General features: G+C 37.2%; 1 protein-coding gene across 1 annotated transcript in view; it reads right to left on the reverse strand.

The window, feature by feature from the left end:
* Positions 1–1,974: 1,974 nt before the first annotated feature.
* Positions 1,975–15,594, reverse strand: part of LOC5568427 (probable G-protein coupled receptor No18) — a 291,692-nt gene continuing 278,072 nt past the window's right edge. Inside the window, exon 3 of the mRNA XM_001652205.3 lies at positions 1,975–4,223. Coding sequence (XP_001652255.3) covers positions 2,440–4,002 — 1,563 coding nt within the window. The 5' untranslated portion in view covers positions 4,003–4,223 and the 3' untranslated portion in view covers positions 1,975–2,439. The remainder of the gene's footprint in view (positions 4,224–15,594) is intronic.

Consider the following 15,594-nt stretch of genomic DNA (forward strand, 5'->3'; position numbering starts at 1 on the left):
GGGCAGTGTAGCAATATTTGGTGTAACGTCACCATAAATTCTCAAAGAAACTTTAAGAAAGATCCTCTGAGAGATGATTGGTTGGATTCCTTGAGGAATCCTTTTTGAAACGTGATTCCTTATCAGCCTCTTTTTGATCACGTTTTTCAGGCCATGAGTTCTCTAAGTTCATATTTTAAGATTCTCAGCCACTACCAGCTCTGTTGACTAGTCAATTGTATGTAAGCCTGGCGACGCACACCCCTATTCCAAACGACCCCTGAATTTGACTCTGCTCGGACGCCGAAGGCCCTAGTTATGCCAATGGAGCTCGTGTTTCTCAGTAATAGTCAAAATCTAGGTCTTTACCTTGTATTGAAAAAAAGTGGTAACCGTAAAAGTGGTAAAAGTGGTTCAACCGTTAAATTAATATTAGTATCAGCCTAATTGTCGAAGAAGCAAGCCTCTGAGGCAACTGGTTGATGACCTTCTTGGGCAATCTGTGGAATAAATGCTTGAATCCCGGAAGAAATGTTCATAGTTCAATGCCTTGAATTTGATTCTGATTGCTAAGCTGCCACTATCAATGGTCAGAAGTTTCAATGTAAAAAAGATAATTATCACCGTTTTTGCCTACTTGTCCCATGTTCTAAGTAATTCCTATGAGCAGTGAGACAATTATGCGTAGTTAAAAATTGTAGTTTAAATCTGTAACGAGGAAAGATGATCCTAATTTTCTCGGTTTTAAATCTTTGATAAAAACTAGAAGAGATTCCCAAACGAATGAAGCTAAGTGACTTACACATAGCTTGCAATGTAACTCAATTTGTGTGAACGTAAATTTAACGTAGGCTTAATTCGCTGCCTATTCTTGAGTGTTATATACCAATTCTTCGTGTTCTTTGAGTTATGGTTCAAACTACCATCCGCCACCAATAATGCTGTTATCACTCAATTTCTCCAGAAAAAGTTATTAGATTGGAAAACGCATAGTTTGATTGAAGTAGCTGGGTATCTGGATTCTTAATGTCTGTCTGTTTTCTTCTGTTCGGTTAAATTGCCTATAATTATTTAAGAAAATCAAATCAAGTAGAATCCTTCATCGGAATTTTGCCCATCATAAAACTAAGCTTGAGCTTGACATTGGTTTTCCAAGTATGAATTTACTCTGAAGTGCCATTACATATTGCAAGCATTATTAATTCCACAAAACCATTCTGCAAACATGATTTTCATTGTAATTGGTTCGAACAATGTTGTCTCTTATTATCTTATTATTAATGTTGATATGAGCTTGAGCTTGAGCTTGATTGGCCGTCCGTGGATGCACTCCAGTATCGCCAGATCAGCTGCACTTACACAAGGAACCAACTGTATGACTGCTTGGGACTAACAGGCATCCTCAGTGTATAAGTGCTGGTGATCTTCTATTTTTAGGCAACAATGGCACCTGCCACGTCAGAATGCAGACCAATGAGGGGAAGGGGGAGGAATTGATGATGCATTGAACTGACTCCCGCGTAGACCGTATATGCCACTGCATCCACGTCAGTTCATGCGGGAGTGTATGGATTGGGGGAAAGGCATGGCAGAGAGGTTTGCTTTTGTGGTTAGCAGACTGCCTATGTATCAGGCGTAAGAAAGGCGTGCGCGTGGAAGTAGGAAGCGTTAGGGAAACGGTTTCTTGTCCGTCTCTAGTTCTAGCGTTTGCTATGAACGAATAGTTTGAGTGTGATATATTTAGAATGGAAGATAGAAGCAAGTGAGAGATATACAACTACAAAGTATGAGGAAAGGGACGGGCCTGGGATTGAACCCATGACATTCTGCATATGAAGCAGAAGCGGTAGCCATCAGACCACCAACCCCGTCTATTAATATTGATGTTGATATCAAGGCTAAAATCCTAGTAAAAATTGATTTTCATGGCTACTCCGATAGTCCTTTCAATCGCATTAGCAATGATTTTGTGTTCTACAATCTCCATTCCCTTCAGTTGCAATCGAGACGTGGGAAGTTGACTGTAATTGAAATTTCTCGTTGAATGTTAATTTTGTTAAAATAGTTTTGCCCATCTGATACCATTGATGGAGGTTCAATTATTGAAATTTTCCATCGGCCCTTCGGGTGCAAAAGATAACATCAAATGATTCCGTAAAGAGAGATATATAATACAAAACACGAATTAGTGCAATCTGACTCGATTGCTGATGCAGTGCGGGTTCATCTCGAATAACAACGTTGATTGCATGTTTCCCACAATGTCTATCTACTCAATTGGTGCCTCTGTATGCGTACATTCAAGCTGCCAACCACCAAGAAGCAGGCCACACAATGTGCAACATGCCATTCGTTGGTTCCTTTGAGCCACCACACCGGGTTGCCATAGATACCTAGCTAGTTATCCCATTCCCCAAACCGAATCATGAGAAGATGAGAACATGGATGGAAACGAAAAGCCTACTGTTTGATTCCGAGCAATCGTTTGAATGCCCGCCTGTAATCCAAATTGAATATCGTGTAAATAATGGGATTTAAAGCCGAGTTGATGTATCCCAGCCAAGTGATGAAGTTAATTAATTTGTTCGTCGGACAACAGCTTGGACAGAACGGTAGGATTACGTACATGAGGAAAAAGGGCAACCAACACACCACAAAAACCCCCATGATGATGCCAAGCGTCCTGGCCGCCCTCCTTTCCTTGGAAAGCGAAATCTTCTGCTTCTCTTCGATAAACTGATTAAGGCCGCCGGGCCTTCGGATCGATTGTTTTGTTCGGAGTCGGGTTTCCGCCGAAGATGTAGCTTTTTGCTGTAGCGGATTCTTGTCTCCGTTGGTGGTGGCGGAGGCGTTGACATCCTCACCCTCTGCCGTCGTACCGGTTGCAGCCATTCCGTTGGGACCACCGGTGGCCGATTTAATATCACAGTTTGCTTTCGCGCTGATGGACGAATTTTCCGGACACTCCGTAACGGAATCTTCATCCCGGAGGGCTATCCGGAGTTGATTTTGCTTTGCACGTTTCGCCGCCTCCTTCGCTTCCTTTTTTTCCTTTGCTTTCTTCTTCCGCTTCCTTTGGGACCGATGTTCATTGCTACTGCTACTGGTGCTATTGTGCGGATGTTCGTTGTGGTTGGCTTCACTGCTAATTGATTCCTGGTCCGGTTGGTTCATACAAGTGTCTTTTTCACTCTGTCCGATACACCTACTAGCTAAAGTGTTGATTTTTGATGCTTGGGCCCTTTCCCGGAGACGTCTCCGAGTGGCTATGTAAATTTCGATGTACACAATCGTCATGATGATCAGGGGGATGTAGAATGATCCTAGCGAAGAGTAGATGACATAACCTTGATTGCTTGTTAATTGACACGGGAACTCGCTGGAGAATTTCTCCGGCTCCGGCCAATCGTTCCAGCCGATCAACGGTGGAGAACTGATCAGCAACGATAGTATCCACACACCGGCAATCAATGCCAGCACTCGCTCCAAGGTACGTTTCTGAGCATAATTAATTGGATCGGTAATGGCCCAATACCTATCTAATGCTATTGCACACAGATTTAGAATCGAAGCTGTACAGCACAGGACATCCGAGGTAAGCCACATTTTGCATACGTGGATGCCAAATTCCCATCGGCCCAGTATCGAATAGGCCACATTGAATGGGAGCACCAGAATGGCCACCGTCAGGTCCGCTACTGCCAGTGACACAATGAAGAAGTTCTGCACAATCCTCAGCGGCTTGTATGTGAATACGCTCAATATGACCAGCACGTTGCCTACGATGGTAATGATGATAATGAGCGTCAGTATGAGTGCGGTTGCAATGGCCTCCCATTGTGGCACCGCTAGGTCAATTCCAAATATACTCGGATACAGGATTTCATCTTGCCTCGGGCACCCACTCCCATCGTCAAACTCTCCAACTCCTCCACCACCACCAACGGTTCCATTCGTCCCATTCGCACCATTGTCACTCGAGTTTGTAATGTTGATAACTGGTATCACTGATACAATTGCCATTCTCTACACATTATTCTCACTGTTCTGGTCTCGAAACACCAAAGTAAACCACTAGACGTTGCTCGTTTGCTCTCGAAGCTGCTGTTGCTGTACTTCCATTGTGGCCGGTCCTCATCGCAGTAGGCTTCGTCGAACGGCGGTAATTTACGGGCAGCAACGGCAAAACCCTCAGTAGGCCTCGGTAGGCGCTGTTTGTTGATGGCGAATAGCTCTCTCTCTCTCTGAAACGACAGAAACAAACAACGAGGAAATTTATTAGCAATGGCCAGAATCACACACAGTCGTGAGGACTGCATCGAAAAGCAAATTAGCAATATTTTCAACTGTACGAGAAAAGTTGGGTCGATCATGCCAAATTTTTTTATGGTTCTTAGCCCTGTCGTCGTAAAATTTGAGCTTCTTAGTCGTCCCTTGTTGAGGGGGCGTTGCTTTAGCCCAGAGGGCGCTTCTACTCCCAGGCGTTAATGATGTCGTCTTATTAGAAATATGACAACAATTTGAATTTATAGGGATCGAATGTGATGGAGATTGTGTTGCTATGGGTTTTCGACTTTTAGTCTATACAGATCATCGACTGAAATCCTGAAACGGAAGCTGAATCAGTTGCAAAATTTTAATATATAAAAATTACGAATATCACAAATTCTTCAATATACAATCCTAACAAACGAAAATCAATATGCATTTGTACGTGTTTTGTTTGTGTTCCATTTCAATATGGGACAAAGAGATCACGTACATGGACTTAAACATTATTCAGCTTAAAAAATTCGTACAACGACTTCTTTACATGTGTCTATTTTATAAAAGGTACTCAAATTCAGAAGAAGTGAATTTATTATAAATTATCAAATTATTCCTCAGGTAAAAGGTTCAATAAATAATATGAAACTCCAAAGCCTTGTGAACTGAACTAAGGGCTGAACAAGCACCGTCTTGGAAGTTCACTATCTACTGTACATATGAAATGAAGATGTTTTCAGCTTCAAACATTAACATATTTCATCAAAGTTCTTGAGTTGCTTGAGATAATTCGATCGATATTGTTTCACGCATGCTGAAGTGTACGTCAAAATTTCAACATAATTTTGCTTTCCGTACGAAAAATGTAATTTATATACCAGGGAGCGAATTAAACATTTATTTGTGACGATGGGGCGATAGTCCGGACAAAAATGGATAAACACTACCTTTTCTTTCAACAATTCATTGACTTTCAAGTGGATCATAAAGATCCCCTGAGTTTCTACAAAACAATTAAGAGCTATGAATAAACCACATTGTTTAATTTTAGAGCTTTACGAACCCATTCGCATCCCAATCATCGTGTTTTTTGTCCATACTTTTTTTTTAATTTATATGAACCGTGGTTTTGGGCCCCTTAATGATCACTTGCTTTTATCGAGAGATCTCTCGAAATAATAGGGTCCTAAAGACATGTCCCAATTTTTGTGCCAAACGCATAAGCTTAGGTCAAAAACATATGTTTACTCCATTTTCTAATGTTTTCCGATGGTTTAAGCCCAAAAAACATTTTTTAAGTTTTTTTTAAATTTTGTCACACTACTTGGTTTAAACTCAAATTTTGGGTGTATTTTGTTTTCCGTGTCCCTTCCGAAATGTCAGAAAAGAACAACCCCGGTGTTAAAAAGTTGAACCCCTGTGGTATTTTTGTGGACTAAGCGAACGTCAAACATTATCTCAAGTGTCAAGGTTCGTTTATGGATCCAATTTTTAAATTAAAGTTTTAATATGATTTATCCGATATTTGAGCGGGAAAAAATGCTAAAGTAGTTGCAGTAACATGCTCTTTCGTAATATTAAATTGAAAACAAGATTTCTTTAAACATTTTAGGACCCTATTTAACCAGAAATTTCTTCAATAATATTGAATCATACTGAATCAAGTCCATACTGTTGAAGCCCTGTATGCAAATGTCATTATATCGCAATAATCATTTACTTAACGTTCAACGCTCCGTCATCGTAATCATCGTCATCATCGAAACATCAAAAGCAGTTTTTCGATTCAAAAATGAAAATTCTTCGATGAAAATGTGTTCAGTGTGTTTCGGTTGGAGAACAGAATACAGTGAACATATTTTCCTGTAAATTTTCTTGATTTTGAACAAAAACACTGCTTTTGAAAATTCCGAAATCAATGACGGATCCTGCCCCCTTAAGGGATTGTGCTACTTTGCCCTGAATATTAGTTCCCCAAATGTCGTTTACTCGAACGCCAGTCCGCTGAAAGTCTATTCTCCGAATACCCCGTTTTCCCATAAAGTTCATGGTATTCAAAATTATCAGAACTTCATACATTTCAGAGTAGTGAACACCCTCCTATACTTGGTTGGAGGTTCTTTCGAGTTTCACCGTCCTCATCATATTTGGAAAAAAAATCAAAAATGACCAACAATGATTGCTAATCGTTCTTTCTAGTCCACCATCCTGTAACTGAGGACTATTCTCGCACCTTTATGAACTGCATTACTTCTCGGAAAAACGGAAAAATGGCATTCGGGGAACTGCAAAGAATGAAATAAAATAAAGATATTATAAAACAATATATAACACACATTTCAAACACATTCAAGAAGTAATCAAAATATTAAATAAATTGATCGGAATATACAATACATTAATCACCATTGATCCTGCTTGCGTCACTCGTTCCCGCAAGAGCAGACGACGCAATTTATTTATTTATTTATTTATTTATTTTAACTTTGAATTTAGAAAGAGGGAAAAGCCCCTTTTGGTGATTATCTTTAAAAAATCGTTCTCAAAAAGGCATAAAACCTCTTTATCTTTTCAAATGACGTTATAAAATAAAACTATGCTAAAGGCTCAAACGGAATAAATCAATGGCAGAGCCAAAATCTTCAATGAGGACCAGGACAGTTTACTTCAGATCATCGCAACTAAGTCGGTCAAGGCAATTATTTCTTCAATTCTGAAATGAGAGAAAAAAAAAAAACGGAAACAGAATCATACAAAATAAGAAGCATCATTTAAAAACCTGTAAAGCAGGGCTGCCCAACGTACGGCCTCATTTTGTGCGGCCCGCGGAGGGTTCAAAGATTCTTCTCAAATTCGGTCCATTGACTATCCTACCAACCTGATATTATAAATTATTTAATTTTCAATTTAATATCAACCTTATAATTTATTTAAATTGTTTTGTTTCCTTTAAATCTTCTAAGCTACTTAATTTTAATTCATAATCTCAAATTATGTGTGTTTCAACCATGTTTCTACTACGAATTTATTTATTTATTTATTTTATTTATTTATCTAACTTCATCTTCAGTAAAATTACTGCACAGACTGCTATTTAAAACTAGATATACTACATATACGAATCTAAAACATACGTGGAATAACAAGGAACATAGGAGATAGACATCATTTCTTCCAAAAGCATGTTACACTAGTATGTTCAAATAACAATAGTGTGTTCAACATACAAACTAATCATATACACAATAAAAATCGAATCAAAATTATTGCTATCAACATAAAACCATTACAAACTAGACACTGTAGGTAACATACACAACTTTCGCCTTTAGCTTACTCTTCTCTGTTTTATATTTCGGCATTCGGGCTCCAGATATTCCTGCATACACTCACAAATTCTCTAAATTTTATTCCTGGTGGCCAAGTGCAACGGTCCAATGCCTTAGTTTTCCAGCTATTATTCATTACTACTTTGAAAGAAGCGTAATCAATTTGACAAAGATCCTTTCATTTAGGTACTAATTTGTAAACGTTAATTTCTTCACTGTTTTCAACTTTCATAGACTTACGGACCATGCATTCAATCTCTCGTTCAGTGGTTAGGCTACTTATATTGGTCAAGAATAACGAAAAAGAATCTTTCCTCTGCGTACTCGATGTCAACGAATAACAACTGTTAACGTGATTTCGGTCAACTTCATTTTCTGGATCAGAATCATTTTGGAGTTTGGTTGATGAAAGCGGTAATATAGCGCTATATTTTCTTTCGATATTCAAAAATGCAGCCTAAGCAAAACTTATGGACAAAGGGCTATGTTTCCATACATAATTTCACTAAATCATAGGCTAATATTCTCACAGAATACTGGAAATAAATTTTACCTATACCTGGGCGTTATTCACGCAGATTCCTTGACAGGATTATAAAAAGACAGGCTTTTTACAAAATCTTGAACAGGGGTTTTTTTTAGAATTCTGGAAACGATTATCACGGATAACATCGGCACAGATTTTTTACCAGAACTCCATAGACTTCTAGCCTGAATTTACTGGAAATACTTTTTAGCAGTGTTGATAGACTCACACTCAAATCTCAATCAATATGCTTTCCCGTGAAAGCAAACTTATACTCCACTGCACTGTGACGTCACGCATCAATTTTGACAGGTACTGGTCCTGTTGTTTACAGTTTGGACTTAGTACTATTTTCGAATTATTCTTAATTTCGTGAAAGTTTGCTGCGAGGAGAGGTCAAATCCATTGCAGATCGTATTATTCTATCTTCCTACCGTGGAAAATCGTCACCATCAGCATACTGGTGATAGAAATGCGAAGATGAAAAAATGATGGAATAAAACGAAGTCCGAAACGTAAACAACAGGACCAGCAGCTGTCAAATAAGTGAGGTTAGGCTCGTCATATGCAGCGCTCTATTAGAGATCTGCTTCGCAAATCTCACGCTTGAGATTTTGATGATTTCGCTTTATTCTCTATTTTTCAATCAACTCAAACCGTAAAAAAGGATTCAGTCGCAAAACTCGTCAAAAATCCGTGAAACCCGAATGTTGTTGCTTACGTTAGAAAGGATTAGTATAATTTTACAAGACTAACAAGAAATTATTGCCGTGTGTGAGTAAACTGTGGAAATACGAGACATTTAGTCAAAAAGGTGCGCCAACTCATCCATGATTTTTTTGAATGACAACTCACGCATGAAAAATCTCAATGAGAAATTAAGTTTTTCACAACACTGCTTTTTAGCACTTTCAACGATTTCAAGGTTGCATTTAGAAATGATTTTTGAGTGAGGTTCTGAAGGAACGCTAGGCACGACTCTTGTAAAATCTAGAAAATTCTGTCCAAGATTTTCGTAAAAGCTTGATCTGGATTTTAGCACATTTTGGGTCGGATTCTGACAAAATTAGAAGAATGATTTCTATAAAATCCAGAGCTTTATTTGCACAGAATTGAGAAAATTTTGGAGTTGATTCTGCAAAATATTCTGCAAGAGATTATTAAATTGTTTTGAAATAAACTCTCACAGCATCCAGCAGAATAACTAGCAGGAATTTTCTGTTTTTCGATTTCTTCAAATGAAATTTACTTCATCAACTGATTTTTGTCAGATTTTATGAACTTCATTTATCTACTTTTGTCAGACTTGATGCAAATATTGTTTTTTTTTTTTTAATTTGGCCCGCGACACGAGATTATTTTTGTGATTTGGCCCGCGGTTCAAAAAGGTTGGGCAGGCCTGCTGTAAAGTATTTTCATAGATGGAAGGTATTTACATCCTAAAATATCTCGTACAGATGAAGGGAGATAATTATGATTTCTATTCAAAACATTCATAAATTTAATTCTAGAAATTGTATATCGAGTACATTGAAAAACAATATGATCAATATCCTCATAGGATTCACCACATTCACATAAATTAGAGTCACTAATACTAATACGGTATAAATGACTATTACAAATATAATGATTGGAAATAAGTTTGGATAATGTACAAATAAAATTTCTACCCACCGACAAATTTTTAAACCATGTAGATTGGTTGACAATAGGCAAAATAGAATGACACCAACGGCCTTTATCACTAGAATTCCAAGAAATCTGCCAGTTGTTTGCAGAATATTTTTTTTAGTTCGGAATAATATTTTGATGGAGCAATTTAACGATCATATAAAATACCACAGCGAACACCTAATTTAGCTAACGAATCAGCCTGCTCATTACCATAAATATTTGAATGCGCAGGAATCCAAACAAATTTTATAATGTATCCCTGAGTATGTAATTGAAATAACTCTTCTTTCAATTTCAAAATGATGTGATGAGTTTTCGAATTAAAATTAATTGATTTAATTGCATTCAAACAGCTTAAGCTATCTGTACATATGATAAAAGTATTTTGAGAAGATTTTTTGATCAATGTACATGTGAAATACAATGCAATTAATTCAGCAACAAAAATAGAACATGGTGATTGTAATTTTGAAAAAAATATGCCGAATAGTGATTATATACACCAAAACCAGCAATATTTTCAATCAATGAACCATTGGAAAAATAAATTTGATTTGTGTCAAGACCAACGAAATTACGTTTGAAAAATAAAGGAGCAAAACGAGAATATTCATTACTAGAAATTTGTTTTAATTCTTCATGCAATGACAAATCAATGTTAGGTTGAAATGAATGAATATCAATGGCATTATTATGGAAATCAAGAGCCAAAGCTGGTACAATATTTACAGAAGAGCAATAATTAAAAGAATCTTAAATCCTACAAGAGGGATTTATTTCATGTAAGCATTTTAGAATATTAATAATTGGATGATTTGTACAAAAACATTTTATCATAAATTTACAATTCAATTCATGTAAATGAATTTTCAATGGATAAATGCCAGATAAAACTTCAACAGATTTTGTGTGAGTTGAATTCATCAATTTCAAACAAATTCTTAGACATCGATATTGAATTTTTTCAAGTTTACAAAAATGAGTTTGAACAGCACTAGCAAAAGTAAAACATCCATATTCCAGAACAGAACGAATAGTAGTTTTATAAAGAATAATCAAATCAGAAGGATGGGCACCCCACCAAGTACCCGTTATGGTTCTAAGAAAGTTAATTCTCTTAGCACAAACTTTTTGAATATATTGAATATGTTTATTCCGCAATAATTTCGAATCAAACCATATTCCTAAATATGTATACTCATCAACTTGTTCAATTGCATGACCATTGAGAAATAAATTAATGTTGACGGCAGAACGCTTACGAGAAAATAAGATAAATTTTGTTTTAGAAACTGAAAAAGTAAAACCATTGTTATGAGCCCAAATATCAATATTATCCAATGTATTTTGCTTAAAGTGACGAATGATTTCTCTATTATTTCCACTAATGGAAATAACATTATCATTAGTGAAGGGTGTTCATACATCTTGACATTTGTCCCACAGGCCTTTAAGATGTAGCTGATTTACATGGAATTAGGTCAAAACACTCGAGGGCGTTGAGAAAGCTTGGAATATTCAATTGATGTCCTACATGACGTAAAGATGCACTTGGTCTACGTAAGATAAGGTCAAATTACTGCAGGGCGTTGATAAAGCTTGAATTTTCCATTGATGTCCTACAGGTCGTAGAGGTGTACTCTATCGATATAGGATTAAGTTAAAATACTCCAGGACGTTGATAGAGCTTGGAGTTTCTATTGATGTCATACAGGGCGGTAAGATGCATTTGGTTTACATGAGATGAGGTCAAATAAATCCAGTGCGTTTATACAGCTTGAAATATTTTAAATTGTCTAGAGGACGTTAAGATGCAGCTGATCTACGAGAGAAAAGTTCAAATTAGTCAAGGGCGTTTATACCTCTTGACATTTGTTCCACAGGGTGTTAAGATGTAGCTAATCCACATGCGGCAAGGACAATTTACTCCAGGGCGTTGATTAAACCTGGAATTTTTAATCGATGTTCTACAGGGCGTTAGATAAGGTGAAATTACTCTAGAGCGTTGATACAGCTCGTGAATTTTGATTAATTTTCTACAGGGTGGTAATATGCTCCTGATCTCGAAAAGTTCTAGATGAAAAAAGGTAAAATTACTCCAGACCGTTGATACAGGTTAGAAATTTCGATTGTTGTCTTATGGGGCATTAGTTTGTTGTTGATTTTGCAAAGCTCTATCACATTATTTTTCATGACTTTGAATGAAGAAGTCCAAAAAACGTCTGAGAAAAGCTTCTTAGTCGTCGACTAAGCGTGACTAAGCAGGACGACAGGGCTGTTCGTAACGGAAATTTTCTTGACCTTCCAGGGCATGAAGTGTAATCGTACCTGTCACACGATATACGAATGCGAAAATGGCAACTTTGGCAAAGGAAGCTCTCAGTCAATAACTGTGGAAGTGCTTTAATGAACACTTAAAAATGGCGTGAAAAGTTGCTTTAAGTTTCGAGAACAAGCATCTTGAACGTTGCCAATATCTTTCCGATGCAGTCCTTATAGGCCTTACGGCCGGGCGATTCGATTCAATGAAGCAGAAACGTGCCAACAATTTGCCAAACAGATGCGTTATTATTACCGAGTAGGTAAGCAGACATGGCAGACCGGGTTTTGTGGAAACTTTCGTGACCAACCACCAACCCGCGAATAAGTTGGGCTTGTAATCACGCCTACCATTCCCTGGTCTCTGTATGGCATGGGATGATGATAATGCTTTCAATTAAGCCATCGCGCGTTCGGGAAGTTTGGTCTGAGTTTGTAATTCTCGGAAACATTGTTGCCACTGGCTTTGGATAAGTTTCTGAGGATTTCGAAAACCGATAACAACTTGTTTGGATTGATTAATTGTTCGGCCTGAGGCTGCTTTCTGGATCGCACTTGAATACACAGGACAATGTTTTCCACGCTTTCGACTGATCAAAGCAGGCAGCTCGTAATGGTTTGCATCATTATTCCTACTTTGAACGGCACTAACGAGCGGTATACAGTGGAATCGTTAATCCAACATACCTTGCGGTATTTGAAATTTCGAGATAATTTTATAATGGCCCTCTTACTTCCTTCCTTGAAGATTTTCAATAAAGAGCTTTTGGTTTACGTGGGAATATAATAAGTTGAGTTAAGGGAGCATTAGTTTAATAGATTTCAGTAGTTTCAAACAATCGGTCAGCAGAAAGAATTTGTGTACGCACATTACGAGAGTACGATGCGCACTGATGATTCTTATAAATGGTAAAAGCCCATACAACTTTTGAACATAACCAAAAAGCATAAAGCATTTCTCCTTCGGTTGATCAACCAACTGTTGAGAAGTTTCCACCTTCCCTCATCGGATATGAATCAACTAGTGGTGGCTGGCGACGACACATTCTCCTTTGTACGTAATCTCCTTCCTCGATACAAAAGCTCAGTCGTCACGGCCAATTGAAGTTTCGATGATGCGAATCTGTTGACGTGGTAGAAACCTACATCGCTAAATCCTGGATCAGACCGTATGAAGTGAACGGGAGGGATAAAACAAACAGAAACCTGGCCTAGATGCTGTTAAACGGTGGATATAAAAATAAACTAGGTATCGTTAGAAAAAAAAAGAAAAAACAATTCCACCAACAGCACCCCGCCACTTTCAAGACTTTGCTTTTGTTCTGTACCGTGGAATACTGACTGCTTCACTCATCTTGGGGCAAACTTTTTTCACGCAATGTGGTAGGCGCGCAGTAGGCGGAGAAAAAACAAGGCGGCGCTGCAACTTTTTGTCTAAATTGCCGGAATTAAGGGGTAAGTAACCCAAAAGTTGTGGGGGTGTTTTGCGATAATTTTGTTATTGAGATTGATTAGAGGAGGGCGATAGAAATTCTCCGTTGGAAACAATTGAGCTATTCCAACACTGAAAGTATGAGAGATAAATGTTTCCCTGAAATTGATCAACTTTTTGGGGATGATACACTCATAACAAGAGCTATAAGAATCACGTCAAAATAGGAGTGTGTACCGCCAAGCAAACATGCAATCGACATGTGACTTGTCAATGAATCGAAATAATAATATACGTCTTATTGAATCGTGCAGGCAATTTTTTACGAATACAATATTATTAGGATCATTGAAATTTTGACAAAAATATTTTTCCCAGTATTCATTGTGATGGTAATGAACAAAATTGGCATCATTTGTGTTCAAAATGTATATTTATTATGTCAAAAGCGTAAACATGATGGGTTCTTCTTTGTATATTTTTCCAATAAAATCAAATATGTTTAGTGTCAATATTCTGTACACCTCTTGATTTTCTCATATCTTCGATAGAATCCGAGATATGAATTTTAATGATTTTTCAGTGGTGTAGTCGGAAAGAGCTTGTAAAGGGGCTAGATACGAATCGTGCTGACAAGAAATGCTAACAAATTGTTCGAATTTTTCAAGTTTTGCAAATTGCAAATGTAATTATATGGAGAATAGATAAATATGCTAGGATATGAACCAGTGCACAGTGGTCCAGGAATAAGTTTTACGCGGAAAGATGCATTTTGAGCTTTAGAATGAAACATTAGACAAAAACGGTCTTCTACAAAGTTGTTTGTATTAGTTAAGTCCTTTGTTTGGTTTTATTGAAAATTAGGGTGGACCACATTTTCATAGAAATTGTGTAACTAACTTTCTTATTTGTAGAAATTATATTATATATGCTTCAGCAAAGTTATAGACCATTCAATTTCAAGCAACTTTGCCAAAAAAAGTTTTTTTGTATCTCTTAAATTGACCGATTTAGAGCTTTTTTCCTGCAGTAACATAGGGTGGTCCGAACAAAACTGGTTTTCTTGCTCTAGACTTTTCAGAAAGCGAAAAGGGATCGGACAGCTTGGATCTTCGCAAAGCACTACCCAAGCGAACGAAGCCACGGACAAACACTCCGAGCGCGCAAAAATGAATCGAACTGCTTGGGTCTTCGCAAAGCGCTCTAGACAAATCTGGCACATTTTAGGCAAATATTGGCATATTGTTGTAAAATTATTATTATTATCAGTATATTTTTGAATTTAATGTATACAGTTTGTGTGCATGCATTATTTATAGATGGTTATGTAATTAAATAAAAAATAATCCAAAATAATGGACATTTGTATAATTATAATGCAATTCAAAAACAAAATATCACCATTTTCCTCACTTCCCTCTTCTTCTCCTTCTCAGCATTAACGTCCCTGTCTCAGCGTAGTGTTCTTTGAGCACTTCCACAGTTATTAAGGCCCAAGTCAGTGGCGCGTCTGAAATGCGCGCGGGCTACTTTGATCGCAATTTTAACAAATTTGACCACTTTTTTCAAAATTCTAAACTCACTTGTCTCTTCGAAATTAAATGGAGATTAATTCTTGTGAAGAAACCATGTTCATAAAGTTATTAGATTTAGCTGGAATGTCTTTTGAGTGGTAAATGAAATGCCGAAAATATAAGACATTGCTTGCTATTTCATCTGATAGAAGCTGTTTGGGGGCATATTTTGAAAATTGAAAAACATCCATCGATAGATATTTCCTCAAGGATTATTCCTGTAAAAAAATATTTCCAATAAAATTAGGCAGGAATACGGGAATGTCTTTTAAACGCGATTTAAAAATCATCATTTTTCTCATAAAATTAGCCATCAAATTGCCAACGATAGCCATGCAACGATCGATGAATCAGGCATAGTTCATCCAAGTGGGCAAAATGAATTCTAGGAGTAATCCACGTTGCAGCTAATGGGAAACTTTCTGGTGGTTGATGAGTTTTGATGATAAAGATATTTTGTTTCTTGGATAAGTACAATTTCATGGTGAAAGT

This window comes from Aedes aegypti, chromosome 3 (genome assembly GCF_002204515.2).
Source record: "Aedes aegypti strain LVP_AGWG chromosome 3, AaegL5.0 Primary Assembly, whole genome shotgun sequence".
Lineage (NCBI taxonomy): Eukaryota > Metazoa > Arthropoda > Insecta > Diptera > Culicidae > Aedes > Aedes aegypti.